Raw genomic sequence first — 27,407 nt, forward strand, 5'->3', positions numbered from 1 at the left:
AAAAAGTTCAGTGGATAAATAAACATATAAAAAAGAGGAAACGAGGTACATTTCCATTCATTGTGTTTCGTTGAACTATCCTTGAAGCATAGACTAGCATTGAGAAATATTTTTTTCTTAATCGCACCTCAACGACGAATGCTCGACTGATGACGTTGTCACTTTCCCCTCGTAACTATTTTTCACTTTCAAAGTGCGTACGCGATCGATAGGGAGCATTTCTCCGGCGTTTTAAACATCAATTTACTCGAATTTGTTCAGGGTAACAGCCAAGCGATCGATTATCGTTAATCTTGCTCGTTATGATCGCTTCTATTAAAGAGAAAATAATCAGCGACACTCTTTATCGCAACACTCGAACTTCTTGACACTTCGATGGCATTTGATTGAATTGTTAACGAGATAATAATTAATCTCATAATAACCACAATTGAATTGGATTTCGCAGAGTTCGTTGATTTCAGATTTTTAAATACGGATTGATTGATCGTTAACTTGAAATTTCTTTGCGTCGGCGAAGCAACATTGTCGATATCACTAGCGTGTTTCTTTTAATTGGAAACATAAGAAATCTCTTGTAAGATCTAAAAAAATTGTGTTTGTGAGAATTGTCTGGTATGGAAAAGATATCTTATAATAAATTGTTGAGTTGAGTCTCTTAAATGAAATAGTATATTGTATCGGCGTATTATTATTAGTCAATAAAAGATTGACTTAAGTTATTTAAATAAAATATTACGTTTTTATGGAATACTATTGTTGTGTTCAATCATTGTTGTGGTCGAATAGGAGCTCTCTCATGAATGCAGATGATTGGCTTGTACCTCATCAATACCACTATTCCTCAACTCACAGTTATGAGATGACAAGTATGATAAATTGCACTGACGCAGCGCATAGTCTTACTGAAAATATTTATAAACAAGTTCTATGAATTTTCATTTAATGTACATACTATTATTTGAAGATTCTTTGTAATGTTACAAAACGAGCATGGTCATTCTTTCCTCCTACTTTTAAAGCACCAACCTCATACTATTTAATTTTATTAAATTATTACCCAATTTATTATCTAAAAATCAGAATAAAGAAATAGACTATCAATCAATAATAGTACATGATAAATAATGCACAAACAGTACCTCCAATAAAGAGGATGTGCACGTATTATGCAAATCATGGTTGTGACTTCGCTTCCAAATTGAAAATAATTATTCTTATATAAGTCTCTTCCGGATTCTCTTCAGGAAAAAGCAAACAATTTCGTCCGGGCTCTATGTCGACGTTGAACAAAAAATCGGCAGCTTGCGTAACCACTAGTATTACCCATTATATCGTGAAAGTTCCACCGACAATTTAGAAAGGTATAAGAAGAAAGTGAAAAAAATAATGTGTTTAACGGAATTTTATTTATAAAAATTTTTCTTGCTTACGTTTTTTCAAGTTAAAGTCATAAAACTACTAAAATAATAATTACCATACCTTTGAAAGGCGATACACAGATAGAAATATTTCCCCCATATCTTGAAGAGGCGTTGGAAGTTTTCTTTCATTGAAGCGTTTATTTAATCGTTTATAGGCGTTTGCATATTTTCAATTCTACGAAAAAGAGAATTTTTATTTGATTTTTACTTCTGAGTGGTAAGAAATAATGCAGGAAATTAAGAGCCTAATTTTTATACATCTTGTAGTATCTGTTTTACAACCTTCTTGTTGGCTATTTTGAGTATCCGATAATATAGAATCGATGATAAGATCAATTACATATCGACGCTGAGTATGCAATTAGAAAGATTAGTCAAACCGTGAACGTTCCGTTTGGATAAGTTCAAGTAATAAAGATAATGGGAATAATAGGCGGCAGGATGTGACGATTGAGATAGCGAGGAAAAAGGCGATAATGAGAGACGAGTGTCGATTGACGAGAATTCTATGTTTTCCTGAACAACGGTCTCGTAGCGTAAATGTCGATTCTTTCAGAAGCGAATTAAGGGTGAGAACAAGGGTAGCTGATGATATTGTATGTATATGCAGAAGAAATATGCAGAAGAATATTAATTGTATAGTCACACGGTATATGAAGATGTTTATAGTTATTCTATTGATTATGAGAGATCCAGTGCTTTGAATTATTCTCCATTTTCATGTTCAACACATCTTTGATTCATCCATTTTGGATTTTGAAATTGTATTAAACATTATTTTAGTAATAATATTACAGAACTATATTACTTAATTTAAATATTTATATATACTTATTCTTGAGGCTTTATTTAATTATTTAAAAAAAAAATATCTTTATCACTACTGAAGTATTAAAATTGAAGAAACGAAAAAGTTCGTGGTACATTAAGAGAGATATCAGATTTGCGGTCGTACTTATTGGTTGAACTTTTACTCGCGTTCGGAATGCAGTTCGTTCATGGATTCTTCATTACATACTTTAAAGAGTATTTCACTTACGTATTTGACATAGTGGTCGGTAGAAAATCCGCCTTTTTCATTATAGGCAACTAGATATGTCAAACATTTGTCTTCCCTTTGGTGTTTGAAGCAAACCTGCAGAATCTATTTATCTACTTCATGATAAAAGTTTTTTGTAATATATCCTGTAAACATATGTTTAGAAGAGTGCAGTTACTTCCTTAAACAGAAAAATTCAAACTCGAGTATTTAATTTTAAATAAAAATGTGTAAATTCAAATTCAAATTTTTAAATTTAAATTTAAATGTATATTCAAATTTAAATAAAAATTTTCAAGTCAAGGATCTGAAAGTCTCGCGCGCGACACTTACTCTAATCACCAATAATAAAGATCGAAATTGAGGAAAACCAGAGTGAAAATGTTAACAGTTTAACGTAATCGTTTTGCAGCTCACGTGGCCGTTTGTGTATTCGAACAAATCTAAAATCACAGTACGTGCTACTTATACATATCGTATTTGTTGCATGCAAAACAGTATCATGAGTTTCTAACGCGTTTTCGGCCATTGAATTCTGAAGGATTTGCAACAATTATATAACATATTACAAATATAACTTTCTAACAATTCTAATAAAATACCTTCCAACATTGATGAAACACTATCGTTGTTTTGAATATTAAAATCCAATTAAGATATCGTTACATTTTTATATTTAGACATTTGCGATTCGTTGTCTTTGAAATGTAAATCATTTTAAATATTTATCAATAGGATACAGATATCAGCTGATCAAATACAAATATTTCATAATAGGTAAAGAAGACCAAATGAACCAAGAATTTCTTAATAACTTTTAAACTAATTTTTAATCCTAAATCCAGTGCTAAACATGGAATATTAGGAACAGGATTTGTAAACTTTGACAAACTTGTAAAGAGGCTATATCAACAGTTCGATCGAATTCTCGAAAACACGAAACAGCATCAGTCGTGTATTTTCGGCGAATTTTAATGATCTGTTAGTTTATCCTCGCAGACGAATGGCGTGGAACGGATTGGTATCGTATATTTCCACAGACACGCCTCCAAAGGAACAAAAGTTTTCGCTGTCTTCTTCTAATCGTATTATTTTATGCATGTTAAAAAGTGACGAAAATATTTATGTCAATAGATAACGTAACATAAAATAAGTATAATACAAAAACATTTACCTTTGCAATATGTTATTATAAAAATTCATTGACATAATGGTTTTCATAGCAATTACGTTTAAGACTATTTATGTCAATATATATTTATGTCAATAGATAACGTAACATAAAATAAGTATAATACAAAAACATTTACCTTTGCAATATGTTACTATAAAAATTCATTGACATAATGATTTTCATAGCAATTACGTTTAAGACTATCATTAGCGGGAAAGGGTATTATTAGCCTCGTTGAAAATGGTAAACCGGAAGAAGTGTCGTGAATATCTTTTCCTCGTTGATGACTACTTAAGAATCTACTTATTTAGCTAAAATAGCTGGTTTGACCACTGTGGCTCGCCTTATCAATATAGAAATCGTGAAATAAAATCTGATGTGATGCAATTGCCTTGTCGGAAGCCAATTTAGTCTTCTACAAAAATACTTACAAACTTATATTAGATGCGTCTTATTAATGAGACGTATCTAAATAGGCAGAGGAGAGTATTACTTTCATTCTCACAGACATTTTACCGTCGTTCTTCACACGTTCTGCAAATTAATCTGAGATCACTGCCGACTTCTCTCTCGTATTCAAGTTATTCGTTCTTTCCCATTTTGGTTTCGTCATTGTATCCATTAAAAACTAGACAACTTCTTTAATATCTTTCTAGCCGGATCAAGATTAATTTCCATGTAAATTAACAAATCAATTTATAGCATTACACTGACAATTGGTTATAATAATAAATGTTAAATTTTAATTATTGCTAATCAAAGAAAATTTTATCGCCGATAATAAATTGTTATGATTTCTGTAAGAAGGAATTTTGAAGAGGAACTTAATCTCTTAAGTAAATTTCAGAATTTTTTCTATAAACGTAATTTAAAAGAATTGGTAGAAGCATAAAATCGTTGGATAAAGACAGAAAAAAGAAGTAACGTAATCAACGGTGCCCGTACAATAGTTGACGCACAGTGTTACAAATGTGACAAACCACTACATGTGAATGCAACCAGTTAGTTGATTGATTGCACAAGCCACCAGCAGAATCGCCCGCAGAAACTGTTAATACACAGGGAACCGAAACCGAGTAATCGTTTTAATTCTACCCGTTGAAACTTCCTGGTTAGATCAAGAACTTCTTCACCGGAAAAGTAGTTGTTCCTGATGTATTGTTCTGATGCTGTAAATGACGTTTAAAACATTACTTTCCTGCATCATTGTGTTGGAGGCAGTGGAAGCGCATTTAAATTCTAGAGGTTTATTATTCTAACCTAATTTGCAAGGCGACGTCCTTGTGAATACCAATGAAATTAATCTTCCCTTTCTTCATCGTTTGGATCACATAATTGTTGCTACATAAATACGGAAGGAAAGTCTACAGGAAAGTGTGCTCTGTAGTGGTAACCATTAAGATTTTCCTGCACGATGGTAAATATTAATGCGATTTGTGCATGCGCAATAGATTCATATACGTTTTTTATATAATGTAACTCTGAAATGTTTAAAGTTTAATGAATTCCGCAATAAATAAATTTACTTTTTTATAATGTAATCTTAAATGTTTCAAATTTAACGAATATAATAGTTTTAAAGATTTCATGAACTTTTAACAGTCTCACCTGTGGATCTTTTTTTTACGGGAACATTTAATTGTGGAAAGTACGAATTCCTCTCGATTAACTAAAGGGTGCTCGAGAGAAAGATCTCCGATACTACATAAACATTCTCTTTTTGACACTGAATGACGTTATATGTAGGCATTAAAAATAAGACTAGCTAAAGTTACTTTCTCCGACTGTTTATGTTTCATTTTCTAGCGATATTCGATACTGTTTAGAGGCCTCACACAGATTTTGCATGATGTGCATCTGTGCATTATTACGTGCGCATCGAATATGGAGAGAATTTATGACGATTGATCCTTGTCCACATACATTTTCAAAGATATGAACCACAAACAATATTAAATTTCAATATTATTTTATTTTATTTTAAAAAGTGAAATTTGCTTTACGATAGTCTTTACATATGTAAAGTATGTTTTGATATGTAATCCTTTGAAAAAATTAGAAAGTAGATATGACATCAATCTTTTTTCCGTACTTATTGTAGGTTATTATACATTTCATAATTGTTATGTCAATTTAATTCTAGCTGCTTCTACACCAGCAATCATATACAAATCACATACATTTCGAAATGATCCCAAACGTATAGAAATAAAATAAGACACGATGTAATGATTCCTCTACTTTACGAACTCTTAAGTAGCGAGGGACGATGATCATGCCTGTTTCGTAGAATGATTCGGATCTCCGCTCCAAGCACAGTGAAAGTAACCAAGCACCATTATCCTTTGGAATATGAAGTGCGGAGAAGACAGCTGCAACCCTAAATCGAAAGAAAGTCAAAGTGACCTGATCATGAGCGTAATGACGACTTTCAATGGCTGGAATCTTTCACACGTGTATCTGAAAATTTTCATCGGGAACACTATATTTCAAATAGAACCATAAAAACTATACTGCTTGATTTTTAACATTATACATACGTTTCAATCAAATGTTCATGAGAAACGTAACAATAATTATTTAGAAAGAAAAGATATCGGAAAGAAATTCTATAAATATAGAAAATATGGAAAATATGGAAAATATGGAAAATATATAAATAAAGAAATTCTTTAAAAATGGAATAATGGAAGTTAGCAACAGATTATTACGCCAAATAGACAATATATTATTTAACACACAACTAGTATTTTTGGATTAGATATAATTACAGTAATTTGAGATGGATTACTTATTTTTGGAGTATTTAATATTATTTTGTACTCAACATTCTGTTTTATTACATTATATTTATTATTTTATCCCATAGACTGAGGAAAATAAAATTAAATGCTCCAAAATTAAGGAATCAAATTTAAATTATTATGTTAGAAATTATTATATAATTATTATATTACATATGATTCAACAACATGTTCTTTAAATTTTATCTGAAGAGGCAAGAATGATTTTTAGTCAATTCTATATTTTAAAATATATAAAAACAAAGGTTGAAAGAAAAAGAAAGTAATAATTGTTTAGTATTTGTATTTAATGACAACGATATGCATACGAGCGTGATGCATCTGATGCATAACTGTTAGCTGCAATTTATTATTGATGCAGTGACGTGCGCTTAAAAGAATTAATGATGCTGTATTAATTGAAACGTCTAATTTTCCAAGGAAGAATGGGGATTTTCATTTCACGCAGAACGCTTGAACTTTCACTCGAAAATACGAAACACATATACTGGCGCGTGTATCTCACGGTCTACACTCAGTATGAAGACGATAGCAGGGTCAATGGTACTTTTATTGGAAGCGAGAAACTCGCGGTATTCTCTATGCTATTTTCTCTGCTGATGCATTGAGATCAAGAAAGCAATAGTTTACGTTCGGAGCAATTTTTGGTCGCGACCTAGTATTAGAGAACTTTCCTCCAGAAACATTATTTCTTGTAAGGTCAAGAGGATTTACTTTCATTTCCTTCAGAAATTGTACCTATGCTTCAATATTTTACAATTATTATTTGTATTTATTTACTTTAATACATAAATATTTTAAAATTTACTTTTAGTATATTGTTCTATCAATATTATTTTTCAGGGAAAGATTTTTAAAACCAGAAAAAAGATTAAGTAGTAAGATAATTCCCATGATTGCTATCTAAATAACAATATTCACTTTTTTTTTAGACCAAGGGAATCTTCAAAATTAAAGGCAATATTGAGAAGAAGTATAATTTGTAAATGCATTTCATCGAATAATAATCACATAATTTCACCAATCTACACTTTCTATATAACAAGAAAATTTTCAGAACAAGAAAGAATTCTGAGAAGTAGGGCAATTTCAAGAGGTACATTATAATACTTACATTTATTAGTGCTCAAATATCGGAAGCTATTACTTTATTAATATTCTACATATGTATGCTCCATAGTAAGTGTTTCCAGGGGTCACAAAGAGTCTTACTTCCGTGTCGTTCTAACGCTGTTACGGAAATAAAGGATGGTACCGGTGAAAGGTATTAAATCGATAGCAGGCCACGAGCAGAATCTAAAGAAAGTCAAAGTGACTCTTTAAAAGGTACAATCGAGTTGATGTAGTTTCTTGGCGGTAAAACGTTTATTGTGTGCACTTCGTTTCAAACAAGTCGTTTGTGAGCTTCTTCTCACGTTGTGGCCTGCGATGCGTTTCTCCGATTTGTCGCGTCCTCACCCACATTCTAAGTCAGCTAAATGCACTTCCAGGTTGGAGGTTCCAATATACTTGCTTCTGAATATACTGTGTGGTTTCTTTCTCTTTTTTACTTTAGAAAATTATAAGTATTTTTCCCCTCTTTCGTTAAAGGAAAGTTTGTTAAAATTTCATGTTGAATCAGGTTTCTATTATTGTTAGTTATTGTTATTAAATAAGTAATAATTTATTAGATATAACAAGAGAGATAAGTCGACCATGTGCTGATAGAAGTATGAAAAAGAATTTATACGAAAGGAAAACAAGGAAATAGATGAAAGGAAAATGAAAGGAGAAATAGATACAGCTGTTTTAAAGAGGTTTAAAAGGAGAGCTGAAAAATAAGCCAACATTATTAGAATACAAATAGGTTGGCTAGTTTCCATATTACGTTGAGGGAATAAATAAAACCGGATCTAAAATTATTGAGAGATATGAGAAATAGTAGGGCATATCTGTATGTCTAAAAGGAATGTGAGCATTTACATGAGGAATTGTAAAACGTACGAAAATTTATGTCATGTTATTATGTATTCTCCGTTAAAAGATAATAGATGTTTAAACTCATTAAAAAAAAAGGATAAAAAAGAATAGTCCTTTCTAGAAAGTTGAGTATTAATTGTCCTTTTAAAGATACATTTTTGAAATTCTAAAAGGATGTTGTGAAATAATTATTTAAGGAGAAAGAACCATAAACTATTGGCGATGTATTAGTAGGAGCACGCTCGTAAATTAGTCGATTGTTCTCGTCAAATCCAGTCGGACATTCCGCAGATTTTTCAAATCTAAGCACTAATTAAACAACGAAGGATACCAATTTCGTACAAACTGTTACTATAGATATGATTATGATATAGATATGATAGTCTGATTTCCATAAATTTCAGTAATTATCTTTTAATTAAATAGTTACTTGTAATTTAATGATTTGATCATAATTCCAGTATTTCAAGATTTATTAGAATATCAATCTTAACGATGAAACTGGAAGAGGATCCAAAATTTTCGTAAGTCAAAGTTGAATTGCTGAAAGCTAAGAAATACTACAAAAGTTAAGGAGATGAAAAATATAAGTAAGATTAAAAATATTAAGAACACCATTCAAGGCAAAGAATTAAAAATATCGAAAAAATGAATAAGATCAGAAAGATCAAAAAGAAGTCAGAGAGGTCAGAAAAGTTCAGAAGATTAAAGATAGAAAGAAAGGCAAAATCAACAAAGTTCAAAAGATTAGAAATGGCAGAAAGGGCTGAAAAGCTGCGAAAGTGAAATATGTGAGGAAGATGAAAATATTTTGAAGATTAAAAATAACATAAAGATCAAATGTCGATTATATCAATTTCTCCCCATATTCGACAAGAACTCTTCCTCTTAATACCTGCGTCCTTTCTCTCGTTTTTAGACGTATTCTTGTCTTCTTTACTCTCTTAAGTCAATCGAAACAGAAGTTTCATTACGAGTCGATGATCAAAGCACGTTTCCATGACAAGTGAGTGAATTTCGCGAGCTCTCCGAGGGTCATTAATATTTTATACGGAGTACGACCGATAATGTTCCCATTCCTCGTTCACGGCAACTCTCACATCGTATCTAATCTATACCAACAGTTTGCGTAATCGAGACCGTGGTCCCTGCTGCGTGGTCGATTTGGTTGAGCAACGAAATCTCTAACAGTGTTACCAAATTATTTGATCCCTAAAATGAGATTGGAAATCGTCATTAATTCAATATTTGAAGATAAACGAATTTGTATGACGATAAGCAATCAATTAAGATTGATAAAGTGAATGGAATTTGAGAAAATTTCTAGAAATTTAAAATTAAAAATTATTGGGAAATTGTGTTTTACCTAAGAAAAGAGCACGTTGGGATGAAAAATATTAGATGTTTCAAATGTCTGATTTAGTCAAATTAGATGTTCCTCATGGAAATGAGAGGAGTAATGGAAGAGGTGCTGTCGTAATAATTCGTCAATTATCTATATTGGATTGTTCGTAAACTTTCTAGCAAAATGTTAAAAAAATTTTATAACAGACGATATATTTTTATAAAATCAATATTTTGTTAAATATAGATCTTTCTTATCGATGTATTTTAATCATCATGCACCATGGCACAGTTTTATCATTGCTTTCTTAACTAATTTCTTGTCTTTTTTTCACTAATTTTTCGAAAAAATATTTACAAGCTATTTTATTATTTCTCAAAGATTCATAATAAAAAGTTCTTTGTCAGATTCTTATTCCAGTCAAATATACAACACGACATAATATAAATTTCTAGAAGCTTTACGAACTTTCAAAACAACCCAACATTAAACAATTCATCCCATCGTAATCAATTATACTTAAGATTATATTACATGCATATTAAGTATGGTATATCTGACTTTCAAGGAGGCTACAATCGAATGATTAATAGAAATTATGACATTGGAAAATATCAATTGGTTGCCGTTTTGTAACGTTCAACGCTTTCCTGGGATTACATACGAGTCGGAGATCCAGCGGGTATAGGCGATTGCATAAAACGTTTTAACTGTTTTAGCAGTGAAAGCAAACAAATACACAGCCGTACAATGTTCTTTCTTGTATATACTCGGATACCAGGATTCAAGAGACTGGTTTATCTTCAATGAGTCAATTTTACAATGTTAATTGATCTTCTTTGCGTAGAGTGTAGACAGATGTAGATTTTTCATGCTGCTGCATCATTTCCTTAATTTACATCTACAAGATGAGTTCTAATAAGAATGAATTCGAAGTTTGCCAACAATTTTTTCTACCAGGGTTTTATTTTCTTATTTTTGAAAATGAGAACTTTGCAAAAAAAAAAAAAGAAAGCTATATTATGTACAATGTATACTACAATTTTGCTGTAGTTCGACTTTATAAATAGAAATTTATCACCAGGATATCACGAACTTCTGATTAAAGTATATATTTGCAAGGGATTCGAATTTACTTGATCAAGATTTGATTAGACATGAAAGTGTTACATAATCTTGAAGTACTTGAAAAGATGTGAATCCACCTAAAAATAAGACTTATTATCTTCTCTCTCTATATGTTAATAGGATGTTCCAATCTTTATAGTTAAATTTCTACTTAAAATGCTACTAACATGTTTTAAAATATCTGAAAAGAATTCTGCAAAAGAATCTTTAAACAGACTCGAACACAAATCAGATAAATTGTAAGTATGCACAATAGATTCTATCTATCTTATTATATTTGATCCCACCATTATTAAGTATGCTATATCTGAATCCACTGCTAGTTATGAAGATTCAATCTCCCCTGGACAATACACTTTACTTGTATCTTTTGAAAAAGGATTTGTTAATATTTCCATATAAAAAGAAGAACTGTCTGCCTTCATTAAAAACAATCAGGCAATGGAAAGAGCTTCCAGCTAGCAACCTGACTCGAAAGTGTTCACCTGGTTAAACGAGTAGGATGAGTAGCACAACGTTCTGAAAAAAATCCACGTTTCGCGTCTGGTACGGTGATGGCACCCAAATGCCCCTTTTACCTTCGACGATGATCATAACGCGTTGTAGATCCCCTCCAGAGGTGAGTTGAGGATGTAAGCGCCACAGAGACCCCCGTATAGCGTTGCGGATGCACTCATGGATATACCCCTCCTCGAAATATCTCTATGCTTAGGGCGACTAGCCGTCTAGGCGGAGGAAACATTCGCTATAAAAGGCACCGTAGCCACGGGGAATTCGTCAGAGGAGTGACGAACCGTAACCAAAAAAAAAAAAATAATAATAATAATAAAGGCGGCAGCCTTTGCCGTTTTTTCCTCGTCATCGCGCGGTGAACGACACCCCTCAAGCTTGTGAAGATGCGGTCTAGCCTGGTCAGTGTCCAATTTTTGTCATCATCTTTGTCATTATTGTTTCGTGGTACGGATTCGTGTAGTACAAGTGTATTTGTGGAACAAAAGAAATGTGATATCTTTTAACGATACTCGCGGAGGAGTGATGAGAGAGTTATTGGAACCGAGCTTTGGTGAATTAACACGTTCACTGCGAACTATGCGTACCATTGGATCGTACGGATAGGATACCGAATTAAACGTGGAACGCAAGAAATCACAAAATTGTGGAAAAAGATAAATAATAATTGTTATAAAGAATAGTAATTCACGTAAAGTTTTGTAACATACAGACAAGTGTTATATGGGAACTGTTCGAGTAGTTCAAGAAAGAAGTGGTACAAATGACAAAATCTTTAATTTGAGAAATTGGTAAAGTTAATGATTTCCTTGGTAGAGAAATTTATATGATTTTAAATATTAGGTTGTCCGAAATGTTTCTTTCATTTTATAAGGAAATAACAGAAGCACAATGTTTTTTGTTTTATATTAGTTTATTGAATTATGCATGAACATAATAATAGAAATATAACGAAATGGATCATACCTAATTCAATAAAATAATATAAAACAAAAATTGTTGTTCATCTATTATCATCTTATGAAACGGAAGAAACTTTTCGGACAATCTAATATTAGTATACTATTTCACCGTATGTATTCATATAATAATACTCGGAAATTTATAACAAAATTTTGTAGATAGATACGGATGCTTCTTGTATTTATCTTGTTGAAGGAAGAAACACTTGTACCATTTTTTCACTGGTAGCATATAACATTATAGTTAATGAAATTTAATCATTGCGATCCACAGTGGGCGTGTTAATAGAGTTTCGTTCCTCGAGATATCAAGTAGAATAGTAGGTTGGTTTTAAAAGTCAGAATGACAGTGAATCTTGATATCACGTGTCTCAATGTATTATAGCATTATAACGGTTGGTCTTCGTGGTTATATAGTGATTCTTGGTTCTTTGAAGATAAGGTTGAATTATCTCGTTAGGAATATTGAATTTGTCTATACTAAAACATGACAATTTTGTTCATCAAAAATTTCTGAATTCCTTGATTTTTGAATCTGAAAATTCCAGAAATCATGAATTGTAGATCAGTAGGTAACATTTTGATGTCACACTACTAGATTGAAGAACTTCTCGAAAAGTTCAAATTGCAATTCTAAATGAATACTTTATTAGCCGATTCCATTTCCTTCTTCGCGTCATACTACTGACCTGAGGAATTTCTTGAAAATCTCCCTCGTTTATCTTTTCTACAAGTAAGGTTACAGTTTGAAACGTTGATGGAAACCAAACTATATAGTTTCGTTCACGAATAGTTGGTGAAGTTAACATTCCGTTCGAGTCACCGAATTCAGTACGTCGATGCTATTTTCTAGGAGCCATCCTAAGTAAGTATTCTCGTCGCTTCACGTTGTGCAGAATGGAAAGTCGAACGTTGTGCTCGTGCCTCGAATGATCATCTTTCGTAAAATTGTACCAAAGATATCAGAAATTCGTTCACCTTCCACATTTAACCCAGTTACGGAAATCTATTTCCGTAGAAAAATTCCAATTTCATAAAATTATTCACTTCTCCAACATTTCTTTTCTCAAACGTCATTCTTTGAAATTTGTAAGCTCTTCACATCAATTCTTAGTGATTGTTTAGCGGTTTATCTCTATTGTATGTATATGTGAAAGAATATGCCGAGATGTCACACTTTTGCCTTTCTATCGTTAGGTTAATGTCATCTCTAACAACTTTCTATCGGTTCCCAATACTTTCATAAATTTGGATTATCGGTATTATCATTGATTCAATCAATTAACAGACCATCAATCTTGATACAAGTTAATTTGATTAAAATTTATCTCTAAAATCGTTAGTTTATTCTGAAACTATTACCTATAATAGCATAGTAATAATCTTTTTTAAATACTCTTGACAATAGCTTATTTGCTAATTTCTGATTTTAAATTCTAGTATCGTGGTAATGTTCTTAGAATATTTTCTTATTAAAAGATATCGTTTATAATAGTATATTTTTTAATCTGAGACTTAAAAGCCTGTAACAATATTATAATTTTTTAAAAGACTTTTAATCTTAAAATATCATTGACAACGATGTATTTTTTAATCAAAGATTGAAAATTTTATTCCCTAAAATATTAAAAATTGAAAAATTGTATTAATCGAATAATCTTCGGGTTATTACTCTCTTGGATCGGTCCGGGTATTGATCTTGACAAAGCAATTGTGGCTTATGGCAATTAACGTAACAGGAAGGCCAGTGATAAGCCGGTTCACCAAAATGGCAGCCAACCAAAATAAAAAGTAAACACGTTTCGGAGCGAGAAACGAAACTGAGAGGCCCACTTTCCCGTCGGTCTTCCTGGCGTTAATGAACAACTACGAGTTTCACGATCAAGCTCCTGTTTCCACGTTGGTAAAGGGGAAAAAGAAGAGGAAAAAGGGGGCCACCGTTGACCCCATTCCTGGTCTTGTTTATGTCCATTCGTTAGTTTGCACGCGGTCACTTTCATTTTTGAGAGAGACGATCGTAAACCATCCTACAAGATATATCATTCGTAACTTTTTAAAGACATTTGCAGAAAATGTGGCTATCGATCTTCTTCATGAACTGTTTTTTTAATTGAAAATTACTCTTCTCTTTTGGTTTTTGAGTTTTATGCAACTTTTTATCGTTATTTTTAGTCTAAAAAGAAAAGAGAAGTATATTACTGAGATGAAATTGTAAGCGTTGCAAAATTTTTGTTATTAAAGGTGAAGTTTTTGAGTGTAACTTCTATTATTCTGGAAGAAATATGAAAGACAAATTATTTTACAATTGCAATTAGCTTTGTCAGAGGTTGATACTATACAGACACAGTTCACATTAAAAAAAATTGTAACTTTGATAACTGTATGTGATACCGAACAATGAAAATTTTAAATTTTGCTCTTCTTTTTATGTTTAAATGCATATTGCAGAATCTACGTCATATTTAATTTACATTTGTTGGAATTAATATCGATTTGATTAGAATTAATTACTACTTCATCAATTTTTAATTCTGAAAGGATTCAAAATCAAAAAACAGCTCAATTAATTTCACTAAGGACAAGGACTACACCTCTACAAAGATATCTCTATTAAGATTCTTCTCCTCCTTTCAAATTTTAATTTTAGCGTATGGAATAAAGTATAAGAGGTACATGAACGTTCGCGTGATCGATGGTCAAGATGTAAAGAGAGATAGCGCGTGAAGGTCGAGCGGAATATAGATTGAAATCAGCCTGTAATTATAAGTATAATGCTCGTGTACGAGGTACTGTTTCAGTTAGAACACAGTAGATTGTATCTGCAGTTGGTTGAATATTTAGAGGTTGTTACTGTGTTACTAGGTATATACCTAGTATAATTATGTATTATACAGTCACTAGAGTCACCTAGATGACTAACGTACCATGATTAGTTCATTTGCATCTCTGCTTAGACGATGAGTGTATTTTCTTCCGATAGATGATACCAACTCGATTTCATCTGCATTTCCGTAAATATTATATATTTTACTTCTTCTTTATTGTTTGTATACTTGCCTATCTCGTATGCCTGATAATAAATAAAGATGTGAAATAAATGAATAAATTATAGATGCGAAAGGAAGTAATAATTCTTAAATAATTGGTAATTAAAAAATAATCTTTGCAGTTATTCCTGTGTTGCTTCCTTTTCGTCTCTGCTCTTGGGGACCCGATAAGGACCAAGAAAGAGTGAGTAGATGACTTTGTAATTAATTGGCGAAATAAATAGCTGTGAAATTTGTAACAATAGATATATGAATTAAAAAATCATATTTAATTAATAGTGAATACTTAGTGGATATTTATACATTTATGGGAAATTTATAAGTACAGAAATGCATACAATGTACATCATACGTAAAAATATACAAAAAACCAAAAGTACTCGTTATAATATTTAGAGGACAAAATAGATTTTTGCTTAGATCTTATTTTTTAACTATGTTCATAAAAATATGAATTTGTATAAACACCTGCGATTAAATATTTTGTATTATATCGTATATAGTAATAGTAATAATATTATACAAAATAAATATTATAATATAGCAAAAAATAATTACAAATTTCAGAGCACCTCTAAGCCCACCTCCAAGCCAATATGGCCCACCTGCGACCTCTTATGGAGTTCCAAACGTAGGAAGCTCCTACAACGCACCATCTGATTCTTATGGTGCTCCACCACCACCATCTTCCTCTTATGGTGCACCTTCCTCTTCTTACGGTGCTCCATCAGGACCATCCTCTTCCTACAACGCACCATCATCCAGTTATGGTGCTCCATCAGGTCCATCCTCTTCTTACGGTGCTCCATCGTCCAGTTATGGTGTTCCATCAGGTCCATCCTCTTCTTACGGTGCACCATCGTCCAGTTATGGCGTTCCAGCAGGCCCATCCTCTTCTTATGGTGCACCATCATCCAGTTATGGCGCTCCAGCAGGCCCATCGTCTTCCTATGGTGCTCCATCCGATCACGGTGCTGATCACGGTTCTTTTGGAGGCGATCAAGGATATAGCAGCGGTGGATCCTTTGGTGATGATCATGGAAATGGAGGTGGTCATGGATCTTTTGGAGGTGACCATGGATCCTTTGGAGGTGGACATGGATCCTTCGGAGGCGGTCATGGATCCTTCGGAGGCGGTCATGGATCCTTTGGAGGCGACCAAGGTTCATTTGGAGGAGATCACCATGGAGGAGGAGGAGGCGGAGGAGGAGGAGGAGGAGGAGGAGGAGACCACCATGGCGGTGGTGGTAGTGGAGGATTATCAACTTCCTATGGTGCTCCAGCACAATCCTATGGCCCCCCAGCGCAATCTTATGGACCACCAGCGCAATCCTATGGACCACCAGCGCAATCCTATGGGCCACCAGCTCAACCTCAAGGAAAATGGGAGAAAAAATTAACGTGGAAAGCAGAATGGAAGCAAATCTGGAAAACAGAACAGAAATTAATCTGGAAACAAGAATGGAAAAAAGTTCAAGTACCTGTTTGGAAGGAAGTTCAGGTTCCAGCGTGGAAAGAAGTTAAGGTACCAGTTTGGAAGAAAGTCCAGAAGCCTATTTGGAAAGAGATCCAAGTGCCAGCGTGGAAAGAGGTTCAAGTACCAGCCTGGAAAAAAGTTTGGAAGCCAGTTTGGAAAGAAGTACAGGTACCTATATGGAAAGAAGTTCAGGTACCTGACTGGAAGAAGGTCTGGGTCCCTGAGTGGATTAAAATAGGTATTCCTGGTGAACAATATGTTGGTAAGGATCATCATGGTTGGCAGTATACCAGTCATGATCTTTGGAAGAAGAAACTGATTTGGAAACCTGTATGGAAAAAGATCTGGAGGACGGAGAAGAAGCAAGTCTGGGTTAGTGAGAAGAAACTAGAGTGGAAAGCTGAATGGAAACAGATCTGGAAGACTGAAAAGAAACAGGTCTGGGTTAGCGACAAGAAATTGGTTTGGAAAGAGGAATCGGTTCAGGTCTGGGTACCTGAGAAGAAGCAAATTTGGGTAACACAGAAGAAGCAGGTATGGAAGGACGAATGGAAGAGCAAATGGGTGCCAGTGTGGAAGGACGTGCAGGTGCCAGCGTGGAAGAAGATATGGAAGCCCGTTTGGGAGAAAGTTTGGGTACAGGCTGAACCTCACCACGACGAACACCATGGATACAAGTAAAACTCCTGCCATGAGATTCTTCGTTCGATCTTTACTCATCTGAACGACAAAATCGTTCATCGTTGTTCAAATTTTTTGCTAGTGTAGCCGTAGCCTGGGGGTCAAAGGTTCGCGAATCGCGAAAGTCGCCATCGTTGCGTTCTTTTTGTTCTCTTTCGCCTTTCGGAGAAAAAACGAGGACTCCGCCGTTGTTTGCGATTACGGTAACGGAGTCCAGATCGTCTTATTTTATGTCTATAGGAAGCCATGTAAACCATGTAAAATTACATGAAAGTACCGTGGAAAAGTGGAGACTTTATTCTCGGTAGCGAAAGAATGTCACGTTAATGAGTAATTTTATAATAGAAAATTTTGAAGTTATTGATGTCAAATTGATTGTGATTTTAGAATAGAAGAACAATAATATCTTTCTCTTTTTTGGAGAAATATCGAGAAATTATTTTACTGCGAGATTATTACTCGTATGCTACCATTTTTCTAGGTGAAATGTTTAATTAATTATTTCTTTGTTTCAAATATTTGTTTCGGGAGATTATTATCAAGAGATCTTATCATTTGTATTCTGTTTTTGTTCTGATTGAGATTTTCTGTTTAATTATGTTTTTGATTAAATCTTAAATTAGGGACATTACTATTGGGAAATTAACATTAATATTCATGTACAACAGAACCTACTGTCGATTAGAAAAAATGCAAAGTCTTTAAAATAAATTCTGCCATGCATCTTAAAAGAACCGGTAGTCAAAATAGGAAATTTTATACGATTCCGCGTTACATAGTAGAGTAAGAATCGTCATTCGTGCTTGAACAAGCCATGTATGACAAATCGAATATAATTATTTTCTTTGTTTACTTGTAAATAACGATTCCTCACGGAAGCATATGTAGATATAGATATTTTTGTACAATGTTTGTGTATGTTATCGTAATAAAGTACATTTTTTTTATATACGAATTCTTTTAGTTTCACGTAAAATATAATATATGAATATTCCAATTAGAATATTTATAAATTTTATGTTATATTTTAATATGAATAAATGAAAAAATATTCGAATCCTAAAGGAAGTAATAATAGAAAATATTAGAAATGTAGAATTAACTTGTAGTATCCAGTTTTATGAGTATGGTGTATTTTATTAGTTTGTTTAATGGATTTTCGCCTTTAAACAAGCCTTTCTACGCAAAGGAATTATTTGCTTACGAGTAATTAATGACTCGAAGCTTCTCAATTCCTGGTAGAACAATGTGCGGTTCCCAACGAATGGACGTAACGCGAAATAAATTTCTCTGTTTGACAAGAGAAGTCGCAGAAAATTCATACTGGATGAAAGTGAGTTAAAACTGACTAAAATCGTAACTGCCACATCTATAGAAACATTTAACTCCAACTGCAATTGCAATCAACTACAAATATCGATTCCCATATGAAGTTTATCGTAATAATCTCCATTTATCATTATTAAACACAGATAATGTTTGTTTAAAAATACTTTTACAGTATTCAGCTTTTACTAATGCGATAAATCGGAATACATAAATGTTTTATGTTTAAAAAAAATTTAAGGCGATAATAACAGCAGTCGGTGTATGATTTATCTAATCTACTACACTTGTTCACTTTTTATTTTAATTAATTATTTTATTCGTTTGAGATACTCTAAATTCTTATTCGATTAGATACGCATATAAGATAAAATATACAAGATTTTCGTTTTAACATTTCAGATAGTAAAGTTATATGATTTCATTTAAAACACTCGAGATAAATTTGTTTGAATACAACTTCTCATAAATAGAAAAACTTCGCAAATAAACATGATTTAGCGTCTTCTACAAAAAGAGATTATTAAAGCAATATGAAAACTCTTCTTCTCCTTTTCTAAACAAACATTATTATTTTATCATCCAAGTTTGTAGAGATTTCATTAAAATAATCTTTAATAATCTCGTTTTTAATCTCTTATCAATTTCTATATCAAATAAAATCATTCTATTATTCGAGAAAATACTTCTTATTTCTTAATTATACTACGATTATGAAGATAGTAATTTTTATTAGTCCATCCCGTAGGTAAAAGTACGAAGATCGTCTCGATTCCCAAGCGGAGGCATTAGGTCGCAAACATAGAAGAACCGTGTCCACACAGTTAGAGATTAATTCCCGACAGATGAAAGCGCTTAGTTTCTACGAAACAAGAGGAAGATCCGACAGGAAGAGAGATGAAAGATGCTTTCTAAGGATAAGACGAGATTCAAGGGAACCGGCACATCTCAGGGTCCTCAGGGTCGCGATTCATCGCTCACGACCTTTACTTTCTCCAGTTCCCGTGCGCGTGACAACTCTTGTAGGATGAGAAGCGTGAAAAAGACGAGGAAGACAGGGGAGAAGATGAGAAGACGCCGGAAATGGTATGGCTGGCCAATCATTTCTGAAACTTTAAGATGAAAATATAAAGGGGAATGACTTTCGAAACTGAAGAGCAAGTTTTATCGATCATGTTGTCACTAAGAAAACATATTAGAATGTTAAAACAGATTTAATACGATACGATCGCTCACGAAGCATTATTGCAAAGATTTTATTGGAACAAGCATCGTTATAGACAATGACTATGCAAATATTTATGCAAGATCTGACACATCACTTTAGAGCTTAAGATTCTTACATTATACTAGACACTGAAAAGCGGAATATACTTTTTATATCCAATTTAAGTATTATAAGATTATTCACTTTCTTGAGTTAATAGGGTTAATATAAGAATTGGGTATTTCATCCTATATAAATGCCTATATGTTTGTGATTGAAAGCGTAGTATAAATCAGATCTTACCCATTGACGAAGAAAACGATTGATCGAGGAAGGCGAGATGTTCCACGACATTTGAGATATATCAACGCTTAATCGGTCAGTCGTGGGACATAGCGTAATGAGAAGAAAGTTTCAGCAAGAAAATGAACAAGGATTAATTGTAAGAGCTGTTCATTATGAAAAACGTTTTTTTCGATGGATCATTCGATCAGTTGACTCAATTTGATCTAATGATGATCGAAAAGTGGTAAGTAAAAATTTACACAGTTCGTTTATCAATATTCACTTTCATATGATTTTTCTACATTTAATATGATTTTTTAATATGACATGATTAATAGCACTTTAATATGATCTTTTAATATCATTTTTTCTATATAGGCAAGATAATCTATGATACATTACTCCTCATTCTTAATTTCTTTTAATTATGAACTCTTATATACAAAATATCGTTTTCTTCTTCTTGTATTATGTATCCTTTATATCAGCAAAGAAAATATCTTCTTAGTACAATAGCAAATAAACAAAAGAGGATTTAAAAATAGATACAGTCTCAATATCATAAATAGGAAGTATATTATTGAAAGACTTATTTTTATATTTTCTCTTATGAGAAAGAATAATATAAAAGATATTTCAGATTTCCCTTTATAGATTTTACTTCTTTAAGATTACATTCCTGGTACTTTTGAAGCGCTATAAATACATAATAGCTTTCAACATTTCATTTCGAATAATAATTACAAGCCAAATTAAGTCCAATTTGGTATGAAAACTTTCTCCATTTATATGTTCGTTACTGTATGTAGGATACATAACTTATAAATTACGTCATACTATAGAGGGTTGAAAAATGCCGGAAATTAATCATGAAAAGCACAACCTTCTGTTTCCCTCATTACGCCTTGACCTTAACAGCGAACGTCGCTCCTTTACTTTCTTCATCGCAGTCTCACGGTAATTTTAATTCACGATACATACTTTTTCTCGCGCACGCTTGCAGGTCTCTTGTGTGAAGATAAAAGAAGCCGCTTTCAAACACTCTACAGGTGGAAGCATCCCAACGCCAGGCAGCTGCGAGTAAATGCAATTATCATATAATGACCGCAAGACGAGTTGGAAGAAGAGCTTCGATCAATGTGTCGTTGGTTTCCACGAACGGTGAAAGTGCCGGATCCGGTAGTGGGTGCTGTGTATATATCCTGGCAGCATACTCGAAAAGCTTCAGAAATGTCGCGTTTGCGAAGAAGTCTAGATCGAGCATAGATGCTTTTTTCGAGAATAGAAAGTTTAAGAATGATAAATGAAAAATGAGATTAATAGATGAGATAATAAGTGAGTTTGGAGAACATTTGGGAAGAAATGGATTTTGAAAAAATTTAAGAATAGGTAGATTTGGAGTAGGTTTAGGAGAAAATCAATTTTGAAAGCTTTTCAGAAAAGCAGACTAAGGAAAATGTAAAAGAAATATAAGTCCTTGATCAATACAGGGAAATTATATAAATATATAATATCCCAGAAAATATGATGTGGATTTTTACTATATTTTGATTAGAATTTGATTTAGAACGTGCAATCAAAATTTTATATACTTCACGATCGGTATAACAAGTCTTACCCTTTTTTGCACTTGTTGTGTCAGATACATTATTATATGATTTACAGATAACAGAGTAATTGCTAGCTCGTAAAATTAATGTGAAGTTGTTTGCATACTCTACTTTCTCTGTTTCTAGAAAAAAAAGCAAGTGTTAATATGATAAATCCAAATTCTCTTAAATGTGTTCAAATATATCTCTATTTCGAAGAAAATAATATGTGCAATTTTTGGAATTAATATTTCAATTATTATTATTTGCAATTATTAATAATATTTATAATATGAATTATTAATAATATTTCAATTATTTATACTGGAATGTGTAGTTTTCTCAGTGAATCTGAGAAAGTGACACTAGATAGAGTTACCTGCAGGTTTGTAGGAATTTCTCTCATGTTTTATGATGTCACTTTATCAACATAATTGTTATTTCCGCCGTAAAATCAGAGGAAACCACTTTCTATAAAAACAAATCAAATTTATAAAATAATATTACGCATTTTGTAAAATAATTTTAAAACAATTTTTAAATTAAGAATGAGATATTATTATGTTTGATTTAGTTTAATCAAATTGATCGTATATTAATTATTAAATAAAATCAAACAATTTTCTTTTCGTTCATATGTATAAATGTATCCATGACCATTGCCGTAAATAAATAAATAAATATTAGTGACGTTGACCAAATAATCGAATTTTTAGAAATTAAAGCTTTTGATATTTTTGCATGATGAATCAATCAAGTGTCCTTGCGCTCATAATCTATTTGTAGCAAACCGAAACATCGAAAGTTGTTCATGCTTTATGTATGGCGCGGTACGAAGACATATACGATCACATGTATTACCCAATAGAAAGCGAATCGTTCATACGTTGGATCTGTGGCAATTGCGATCTATCAACATTTCTATCATAGGATTAATGACCGGTTTGAAAAAATGGCAAGCATCTTATCAATAACTTAACATTTAAATCTTGCGATACTGGTTTCTTCGTCAAGTCTAAAAAGAATGTTATTATGAGATGAATATGATAATGTGATAAATAATACTGATAACCAACGAAAAATAACTACAATACCTATTTTATAAATTTTTTACCTTATCTTAATTTCATTTCATGTTTTTCTTGTAATAAATTATATTTCAATAAAGCTGACATAATTTCATTCACGTATCATTCAAAACTTTCTGTCATAATTATAACAATATAATTGCTTGTGTATGCTTCGAATTACAATTACATGCGGTTCCTTTGGATCTCTTCTTCGATGAAAAGAGTTCAAGTGTTTCTTTCGAAAGCTGAGCATCGGTGCCTTTTAATCATTGATCAATTTTTTGTTCGCTACGCAGAATGCGAAAAGACGAAAAGTACGATGTCATGATCAACGTTTACTCGGCAAGGCCACTTTCACATGGTTTGCCGCGATGAGGACGAGCAGGTATATATTCTTCCTTTGTTCATTCTCGGATTTTTTATTGAGAGGTCTTTTTACATTTGCTTATTCCTGTGGCGAAAGTAGGGTCTATAGATTAACGTACTTAATACGTATCTACTGAAGATTTAAATACAACTATAAATGTCTTCTTCTTGAATTTCTTCAATTACATAACATAAAAACTGAAAGACTATAAAATTTCGCTTGAAAAGTCAAGTATCATAGAACTTAAATACTTCAATATTTAGGCTTTCTAAGTAGATATCCCAAAATTCAGTTACAGCTAATGGTTGGAAAGTTCAGGTATCTCGTCATTCGGGTATCCTAGAACTTTCAATATTTTTAAATTCAAATATGAATTGCGATGAATTTTATTCTATAAAAAATTTCACAGTTGGTGTTGGAGACTTTAGGTACCTTAAAATACCTGGAAATTTTATATTTTTAGTTAAGTTGATGTAATAGTACACAAATATTTCATTTCTAAAATGATTTGACCCAAACGTTCAATCCCACAGTAGAATAGACACGAAAGGACTATCGATAGGATAGTTACGTGAGCTGTACCGTAAGCGGATAACTAGTTTATTTGGTTTTGCATCGCATGTAACGTGGAATCATTTTGTAACGTGCATGAAACATACAGGTCAATGGTAATGATAGCTTACTTCGTTGCCCATTAGAAACGTAATTTCACCCAGATAACGCGCATCGCTGACCGCGAATCGAAGCAAATTTCACTTTCGAATTGGGATCAAACGCATTCTACCGCACGACCGTGTATCGTAATATAGTCGTCTTATTTACTATTTCAAGAATTATCTACTCTGGGTTGTTACTTGAATAATTACATGTCCGTAAATACTAACTGAACAATAATTACGTTAATACTTGAGTTATTGAACTACATACAATTTTTTAATAAATAGTGGCAATATGTTTAAATCGTATTGTCTTCAAGCAGGATCAGTATATATATGTATAGTCTACTACATAATTCAAACTTTATTTAAAATGGACTTTGGTTTGCTAAATTTATAAGCTAAACATTGCCCACACATATTCTGCATTTATCTTTCCTACTCAAGTATGCCCTATCTTCATTTACTATGTATAAACTACTTTACTAATATTGCATGTTTCCATTCGTATATCTTATTTTTCGTTTCTATTCCTATAACTATTTTTATTCTTTCTTCTAATACTTTTCTAATCTCCTTTCTTTCGTCATCAGTTCTACCTTTCTCAATTACTTTACCAAGAGCAATATATTTGTTCGAACGTTTCATTATTTAATAGAAAATAATGACAACCCAACAGTATAATTTATTATTTTCTTATTCTAATGCCAATAGATCCTTTAAAACGTTTTTTTGTTTGTTTTTCTATTAATATAGTACATCAACGTAATGTAAACCACATATAATTTAATTTCGACGATCAAACAGAATTTCTAAATCAGAACCGTTCTGTGACATCCAACTGAACACCCAATTAAACATCCAGATTTCACCTGCTCAGGGCACATCATTGATTACAGGAGTTGAATTTCACTTTCGAACTGAAATCGTCTCGAATGCACCGAGACACTGTGGGTCTATACGATGCAACCGCAGCTCTCTACCCGTATACGTGAATATCCCGGAAGTTTGACTCTGACAACTCGAAACATGACTAAAGACAGACGTTATAAAAAAGTTACAAGAAAATTCGTAGAAATTCCGGAAGATATCCGGATAATATCTCCGTCGGAATTATACGTGATTATATAAGCAATCTGGTGGATTTATAATCTACGTAAATATGGGAAAAGGTCTTACATCTGCTTGCATACAAATCATGCGCTGTTATGCATTATTAATAAGTTCCTTTCAGAGAAAGCGATTTATTTCTTCCTTGGAAATATTTTTTTAAGCATAACTTATTATTCATGCAAATTGTAAATTGGTTCTAGTTTAAGGAGATTTTGTTCGAAACGATGAAATCGAATAATTATAAATAATAAAAAGAACCTGTATAAAACATATTAAATATTGCCTCAAACTTGAAAAGTTCTATTCTATTTTCTATTCTTTTCAGATTAAATGAAAGCTCAATTATTTAGTTCTACATCAATGTTTATATTATTTAATTTAATATATGAGGTTAATTAAATACCTAATATATTTTTTTAGTGGTGAAAAAAGCCTCCAAAGCTAAACAATTATCAAAAAATAAATTGTTCTTATATGTGATTGAAATATCTAACAAATATTTTCCAATATTTTTTAATATTTTCCAAATATTTGTGAGATATTTTCCAGCACTTTCTATGGATAATTCGATCTTTGTATTGCACGAAAGTGCCATTAATTTCTTAAGGTGCCGGATGCATCCATGCGTACACCAGACCGAAAGCTCATGACTCCAGGCGATTGTTAATTGGTTCGATCACATTGCCGCGTTGAGATGTAAGTTTCACTTTCAAACCAGCACAGCCTGCACCGTCTTCAGATGCATCTTCAGCTCTCTACTCATTCGTTATAGCGGAAGCATGCACTCACTCGTTTACAAGTCGAAAACCGAAGGCAGGCACGCGTTGGTTTTTTCCTTGCCTGTTTCATGCTAAAAGGATGTACCACCATTGTGACTTTCCCATCGTGGAAATTGCCTGTTCGGCTGGGAAGCAGGAAAGAAGAGGCCAAGTCGCATGAGAAAGGGATAACTATCTGAACTTGGTGACCTGAAGGATACATGGGATACATTTCCTTCTTACTCAGCTGTTTCTATTTTCAGTGGCGTCGAATATTCGTAGAATTTTCTATTTTTACTCTGCAATAAGAGTATAATATTTGATGCTTCTTTCCTACATGTTTACTCATGTGTTCTTCTTTATTTCTGATATGGTAAGTCACGAAATATATAAAATTTCCGTAATATATTATTTCCTACATAGTAAGGCGTGTATTTATTACAATCACTTAGAGTCGCATTTGATATCACGAAGTAAAATAATGATAGATTGGAAAGCAGGTATTATTCAAGAGTTTAATGACTGCGCCAATGCCTCTTATTTTTCCACACAGTTTTACTTCCACCGCATGAAATGTCAAGGAGCAACATAGAAATTCGCCAATCGTGAACGGGAAGATTTATATCTATCACTGGTGTCTTCTATGAAACTATTCTCGGGACAACTTCAGGTTCTTCGTGATTAACGACATTAAAACTTAACGATATTTAAAAACTTAAAAATATATGGAAGGAAGAATCTGAAACTGAAAGAAAAAAGATGGAGTAAACTTTACCTTGAATCTCGAAACATGAAGTGAAATCCTTGTTACTTAATTTCGACGCGTTCAACATATAGCACATTATTTGGCATTTTTTTCATTTCACTTGCGCTCTTAATAAGTATCATGTATGAAGATACATGAGCGATTTAGTCGTTAAGTACAACGTTTTTACAACAACGTTAAGTACAAGATATTTTAATACTACTCGTGAAGGTTAATGACAGGAGAAAATTCCATGGAATCAAAGCTTATTCAAGCGTGCTTGGGTAACCGGCCGTGATCTTAATAACTCTTCCTGCTCTCTGAGAACATTCCAACGTTCATATAGCTGTTACAATATGTGAAAGTTAATCTCGACGATTAGCGCATTCTGACACTCTCCACTGTCAGTTCTGACAATTACGTTTTACGCCTTCCAACGCTCCTTTCTTCATCCTAGTTTTCCGATGTCATTCAAGACCTCACCAGGCAAGGGAAAAATCTCCAATGCTAGTTTCCTAAAATGTCGCTGGATTTCTGTAGAGAGTGGAACATCCGGTTTCTAATTTACGCTGCACGAGGATAAAGATATCTATCGAAGTGTACGCAACTGCGTGCCAGGAAATCGAAGAGGATGAATACGTAACCCGTGGCCCGAAGAAAATCCATGCAATTCACTTTCAAACAAGGATGTGACAATACCTAACGCTTTCTAATGAGTAGAACAGATGCTTGTGTTAGATG

General features: G+C 32.7%; 1 protein-coding gene across 2 annotated transcripts; it reads left to right on the forward strand.

Annotated features, from left to right (window-relative positions):
• Window positions 1-10,782: 10,782 nt before the first annotated feature.
• LOC126913794 (one cut domain family member 3-like) lies at window positions 10,783-18,499 on the forward strand. 2 transcript variants are annotated; one of them, XM_050717075.1, is made up of 4 exons: window positions 10,783-11,784; window positions 15,515-15,576; window positions 15,960-16,174; window positions 16,226-18,499. In XM_050717075.1, the coding sequence occupies exons 1-4, from the start codon at window positions 11,770-11,772 to the stop codon at window positions 17,548-17,550; spliced, it is 1,617 nt and encodes a 538-aa protein (XP_050573032.1). In that variant the 5' UTR covers window positions 10,783-11,769; the 3' UTR covers window positions 17,551-18,499. The 2 variants fall into 2 exon arrangements, with proteins under 2 accessions (XP_050573032.1, XP_050573023.1); XM_050717066.1 differs by having other exon boundaries at window positions 10,785-11,784; window positions 15,960-18,499.
• The last annotated feature ends 8,908 nt before the right edge of the window (window positions 18,500-27,407 follow it).

The sequence above is a fragment of the Bombus affinis genome, chromosome 1, assembly GCF_024516045.1.
Source record: "Bombus affinis isolate iyBomAffi1 chromosome 1, iyBomAffi1.2, whole genome shotgun sequence".
Classification (NCBI taxonomy): Eukaryota; Metazoa; Arthropoda; class Insecta; order Hymenoptera; family Apidae; genus Bombus; species Bombus affinis.

Bases quoted from the DNA above. Each gene is read 5' to 3' on its own strand.
- LOC126913794 (XM_050717066.1), top strand. The intron at 15,577-15,959 runs GTGAGTAGATGA...TACAAATTTCAG, and splicing joins CCGATAAGGACCAAGAAAGA to AGCACCTCTAAGCCCACCTC.